The 6,010-nt window shown below is 27.8% G+C and overlaps 1 protein-coding gene across 3 annotated transcripts; it reads left to right on the forward strand.

The window, feature by feature from the left end:
- Positions 1-64: 64 nt before the first annotated feature.
- Positions 65-1,618, forward strand: LOC135131547 (alpha-tocopherol transfer protein-like). Of its 3 annotated transcripts, none has more exons than XM_064059345.1 (7): positions 65-295; positions 356-519; positions 571-721; positions 774-1,026; positions 1,089-1,199; positions 1,272-1,374; positions 1,424-1,618. In XM_064059345.1, exons 2-7 carry the CDS (start codon positions 399-401, stop codon positions 1,561-1,563), a joined length of 879 nt encoding a protein of 292 aa, XP_063915415.1. In that variant the 5' UTR covers positions 65-295; positions 356-398; the 3' UTR covers positions 1,564-1,618. The 3 variants fall into 3 exon arrangements, with proteins under 3 accessions (XP_063915415.1, XP_063915416.1, XP_063915414.1); XM_064059346.1 differs by having other exon boundaries at positions 367-519; XM_064059344.1 differs by having other exon boundaries at positions 65-519.
- The last annotated feature ends 4,392 nt before the right edge of the window (positions 1,619-6,010 follow it).

A 6,010-nucleotide genomic window follows, 5' to 3' on the forward strand; every position in this document is an offset into this window, starting at 1 on the left:
CACTTAAAACGAGTTTTTGATTTCGATGCACTTTTCAAGGTAAACATTTTGTTGACACAATTGTTGTTACCTATTAGAGTCTGTGTTAACTAATGAGTTGTTTAAAAATATACAATTAAATGTGTAATCACATGAAAACACAGTAGTATAGTTCATGGAAAATCTGAGTGAGAAAAAAATTATTAGATACCTTGAAGGTTTAGGTCGATCTTCACAATCACTAATTATAACTGGTTTGTTATTTTAACATATATAATCATTTCATTGGCATTTTGACAAGGACTTTTTCCTAGATGTAAGTATAACATTTTTTTTATTTCCTTTTTTACACACTTTACCGGTTTATGGAACCCAGTTTCCATTCAGTACCTACAACCTTGCCATTAGAAGTAGCCGCAATGGGTCCAATTATCCGCGATATTGACGAAATTTACGCAAAAGATAAACGAATAAAACGCGAAGATGTTCGAATTTTGAAAGAGTGGTTACAAAAGCAGGAACATCTACCTCAAATGACAGGTATTCTTTAGTTAATTTTCCTTTCACTTCCTTCAACTGTAAATTTTGTAGAGACACAAATAATCATATTTCTTCATACTTGCTTCTATAGCATAGAACAAGCTAAAGCCAACATTGAAAGTTTTTGGACAAAACGTACTCTTTACTATTATTGCTTCAAACCCTTAGACAAAGAGGAACTGCGAACAAATTCTTCAGTTGCGTAAGTACTTATCGATTTTTGTGTTTGAACTACGATTTGACAAAATTTTTAGCTTTATTGGTGTCCTTCCGAAGCCTACTCCTCAAGGGTACAACATCCTCCTTTCAAAGCTAATTGATGTAACACCAGAAAAGTTCGATTTTACCAAATTGACAAGAATGGTGGATATGGTGGCTGCACTGTATCTCAATGAACGTGGTCCTCTTGATGGCGTGGTAATAGTCTATGATGCGAAAGGCTGCACCTTTGGTCATCTAACTAGGATAAATTTGGATGTTATGAAGCATTCCACAGAAATAATACGGGTAATTTACACCTTCTTTTATATTAATTAATTCATTAATGAATCCCTCTTTTTTAATTGTAGGAATCCATACCGGTCAGAATTAAACAAATCCACCTCATCAACGCATTTTCTTTGGTAGACAAACTCATGGGTTTACTGAAACCGTTTCTAACGAACGAACTTTACAGCCTAGTACGTTATTAATTACTTATTAATGTTATTAAATTTTTCAGTCGTTCTAAGTACGATTTCTTTCTTTTTAAGATCAATGTCCACTCTTCACTAAGTACGTTTTACAAATATGTGCCTCAGGAGTGTTTACCTGAAGAGTATGGGGGAGATTTGCCTTCGTGTCAGATTTTACAAAGTTCGTTTTTTGGAAAAAGAAAAAATATATATTATGATTTTCTTTTTAGAAGACAATCTCAACCACATGTTAAGTAGTTACCCTTTTTATGAATGGCACGATTCTCTCTTAGTTGATGAGTCTAAAAGACTGGAAAAATCGACCAGTTTCGGTATTGATGGAACGTTCAAGACGCTGGAAATTGACTGAAGTGAACGTACAATTTTACTGTTAAACGCCAATAAAGTTTTTATTATTATGATAATTATTATTATTAATGGAGAACAACATGACGACAAACCCGGTACTTTTGGTGACATGAGACTAATAATTAAAACAGGACGTTTTTGTTTACAAGTCGACGTAATTTGTTTCCACACAATGGAAGATTTCTTAATATCAATAGATTCAATTAACTTCAAAACAAATTCGTTTTATGGCCTTGCTCTTTGTCCACTTAGGTACCTCTCACTCGATGTATATAAATTTTATGGAAAAAAAGAACCGAACGTTTCATAATATACAAGTGTTCCGTATATATATATATAAAATACACACCCAAATTCTTCAGTTATACGTGATTTAAGATTGGTCATTTAACAAGATTACCAAATTTGGAAGACAGAAAATTGTCTAATTTCATTTTTGGGGAATTTTGATTATCGGAATTTCAATAATAAACTGTTTTTACTTTAATTTATTTCGACTTCAGCTAGACTTCGACATAACCGTAATTAAGCTATGTTTTTTAATTATTAGAACCAAATGTCTGACATTTTTCTTATAATTTTCAAGTACCCATTTTTTAAAACTGGGGAGTTGTTCAGTTATATCTAATTTAAATTTGGTTATCTGACAAGATTGTTATCACATTTTGAAACATAGAAAATTGTTCTAATTTTATTTTTGAGGGATTTTCATCATCGAAATTTCAAAAATAAACTTTTTGCAAAAATTTTGACTTATAATTCAATTTCGATTTCAGCCAAACTTAGAAATAATGGTACTTAAGCTATCTTTTTCACTTGTTAGAGCAAGTTCGACACTTAAAATATCTGACATTTTTCTTATAATTTTAACGTTTTCATTTATCAAAAATGATGGATTCCTTAGTAAAATGTAATTTAAATTTTGTCATGTGACAATATTTACACTTTCTGTAGAATTGAAAGTGTTCACAGTATTATTTTTGAGGTGTTTGACAATCGCAATTTCAAAAATAAACTGTATTTTAACACAACTTTTGACTTTTAATTTTCAGCCAAACTTCCAGATAATTGTAATTGAAGCTTCAATATAATTGTAATTAAGCTATCTTCTTTTAATTATTAGAACAAGTTCGACCCTTAAAATTTCTGACATTTTTCTTATAATTTTGACGTTTCCATTTATCAAAAATGATGGATTCCTTAGTAAAATGTAATTTAAATTTTGTCATGTGACAATATTTACACTTTCTGTAGAATTGAAAGTGTTCACAGTTTTATTTTTGAGGTATTTGACAATCGGAATTTCAAAAATAAACTGTATTTTTACAAAACTTTTGACTTTTAATTTTCAGCGAAACTTCCAGATAATTGTAATTGAAACTTCAACATAATTGTAATTAAGCTATCTTCTTTTAATTATTAGAACAAGTTCGACCCTTAAAATTTCTGACATTTTTCTTATAATTTTGACGTTTCCACTTTTCAAAAATGATGAGTTCCTTAGTAATATGTAATTTAAATTTTGTCATCTGACAATATTTACATTTTCTGTAGGATTGAAAAAGTTCACAGTATTATTTTTGAGGAGTTTGACAATCGCAATTTCAAAAATAAACTGTATTTTTACAAAATTTTTGACTTTTAATTTTCAGTCAAACTTCCAGATAATTGTAATTGAAACTTCAACATAATTGTAATTAAGCTTTCGTCTTTTAGTTACTAGAGCAAGTTCGACCCTTAAAATTTCTGACATTTTTCTTATAATTTTGACGTTTCCATTTTTCAAAAATGATGAGTTCTTTAGTAATATGTAAATTAAATTTAGTCATCTGACAATATTTACACTTTTTGTAGGATTGAAAGTGTTCACAGTTTTATTTTTAAGGTGTTTGACAATCGGAATGTCAAAAATATACTGTATTTTTACAAAACTTTTGACTTTTAATTTTCAGCCAAACTTCAAGATAATTGTAATTGAAAGTTCAACATAATTGTAATTAAGCTATCGTCTTTTAGTTACTAGAGCAAGTTCGACCCTTAAAATTTCTGACATTTTTCTTATAATTTTGACGTTTTCATTTTTCAAAAATGATGAGTTCCTTAGTAATATGTAATTTAAATTTAGTCATCTGACAATATTTACACTTTCTGTAGGATTGAAAGTGTTCACAGTTTTTTTTTTGAGGTGTTTGACAATCGGAATTTCAAAAGTAAACTGTATTTTTACAAAAATTTTGACTTTTAATGTAATTTTAACTTCAGGTAGACTTCAACGTAATTGTATTTAAGCAATTTTTTTAGTTACTAGAGCAAGTTTAACACTTGAGAATTGTAAATTTGTTACAATTTTGACGTTTCTATTTTTCAAAAATACAGTTTTTCAATTATATGTAATTAAAATTTGCCCATGTGACAGCACTTTCTTAAGATTGATAGTGGTAACAATTTTATTTTTTAAGAATTCTGATCTTTAGCATTTCAAAAATAAATTCTTTTTGCAAAAATTTTGACTTCAGCTGGACTTTAACATAATTGTAACTAAAATATCGTTTTTGGCTATTAAATTCATACTACACAAGTGGTCCCCATAAAACGCACACTCAAAAATGGAAAACGATTTTATAATTTTGTTAACTGGATATAATTTTGACGTTTCTATTTTTCAAAAATGGTGAATTCTTCTGTTATATCAAATTTAAATTTGGTCATCTGTCAAGATTAGAAAAATTGTTACAATTTTATTTTTGAGGCATTTTGACTATCAAAATTTCAATAAACTGCGTTTTTGAAAAGAATAATAATAACTTTAATAATTTTATTAATGCATATAAACATACAAGTTTTTTGCATAAGTCACTTATATGTACATACTGCACACAATAAACAATAAAAGAGAAATGACAAATTAATTGACATACTCATTTGACATACACATTTTCGGGGACGCTACATAAACTTTTCTTTAATAAAATCGTCAAGAATTTTGACTTTCAATTTAATTTTGACTTCAGCTAGACTTCAACACAATTCTAATAAAATTAACCTATCTTTTTTGGTTTGACACGGGAAATATCTGAGAATTTTCTTATAATTTTGATGTTTCCATTTTTTAAAAATGGTGAATTCTTGAGTTATATGTGATTCAAATTGGCCATGTTACAAGATTAGCACTTTTTATGAAATTGAAAATCGTTGCAATTTTATTTTCGAGAAATCTTTACCATCGGAATTTCAAAATAAACTGTTTTTGCAAAATTTTGACTTTTAATTTAATTTCGACTTCAGCTGAACTTCAACACTATTGTAATTAAGATATTTTTTTTAGTTATTTAAAGCAAGTTTGACACTTAAAAAGTCTGAAATTTTCGTTATAATTTTGACGTTTCCATTTTCCAAAAATGGTGAGTTCTTTATTTATATGTGATTTAAATTTCGCCACTTTCTGTAAGATCGAAAATTGATCTAGTTATTTTTGAGGGATTTTGACCGTGGAATTTAAAAAAAGAAATGTTTTTGCAAAAAGTTTGACTTTTAAATCAATTTTAACTTCAACTAGACTTCAACGTAATTGTATTTAAGTTATCGTTTTTAGTTACTAAAGCAAGTTGAACTCTTGAAATATCTGAATTTTGTTATAACTTTGACGTGTTCATTTTTCAAAAATGAGAAGTTCTTCAGTTATATATAATTTAAATTTGGCCATCTGACAAGATCAGCATTTTCTTAAACTTGAAAATGGTAACAATTTTATTTTTGAAGAATTCTTACTTTCGGAATTTCAAAAATAAACTGTTTTTGCAAAAATTTTGACTGTTGATTTAATTTCGATTTCAGCCGGAGTTGAACATAATTGTAATTAAAATATCTTTTTTAGCTACTTAAAGCAAGTTTGACACTTGAAAAGTCTGGAATTTTCGTTATAATTTTGACGTTTCCATTTTCCAAAAATGGTGAATTCTTCATTTATGTGATTTAAATTTCACCACTTTCTGTAAGATCGAAAATTGTTCTAGTTTTATTTTTGAGGGATTTTGACGATGGAATTTAGAAAAAAAAATGTTTTTGCAAAAATTTTGACTTTTAAATCAATTTTAATTTCAACTAGGCTTCAACGTAATTGTATTTAAGTTATCTTTTTTAGTTACTAAAGCAAGTTGGACACTTTTCATGTCTTCAATTTTCAATGTTTAGTCTTTTCAAATTGTAGCTTTTAATTAATCAAGTTTTCGTTTTTGCAGTTTAAAATTTTGGACAAAAAGACCAAGTTTTTTCAAAACGAGATTTTGAAAAATTGTAAAGCAGGCATTTTTAATGTTGCTCTTGTATTTTCGATATGTTTTTTCGAAAAATGCAAACACCCAAAATAAAAACTCAAAAAATTGGAAATCTAACAACTGAAAAACGAAAAAATAAAATATCGAAAAATTGAGAAATAAAAAAATAATAAT

Source organism: Zophobas morio, unplaced genomic scaffold, assembly GCF_036711695.1.
Source record: "Zophobas morio isolate AGI-343-1 ecotype UQ-CSIRO unplaced genomic scaffold, CSIRO_AGI_Zmor_V1 ptg000020l, whole genome shotgun sequence".
NCBI classification, from domain to species: domain Eukaryota; kingdom Metazoa; phylum Arthropoda; class Insecta; order Coleoptera; family Tenebrionidae; genus Zophobas; species Zophobas morio.

What these genes read in the sequence shown, in the direction of transcription:
- LOC135131547 (XM_064059344.1), top strand. Translation starts at nt 345, where the DNA reads ATGGAACCCAGTTTCCATTCAGTACCTACAACCTTGCCATTAGAAGTA. An exon ending in ACATCTACCTCAAATGACAG is followed by an intron (nt 520 to 570) that starts GTATTCTTTAGT and finishes TAAATTTTGTAG; the next exon opens with AGACACAAATAATCATATTT. An exon ending in CGAACGAACTTTACAGCCTA is followed by an intron (nt 1,200 to 1,271) that starts GTACGTTATTAA and finishes TTTCTTTTTAAG; the next exon opens with ATCAATGTCCACTCTTCACT.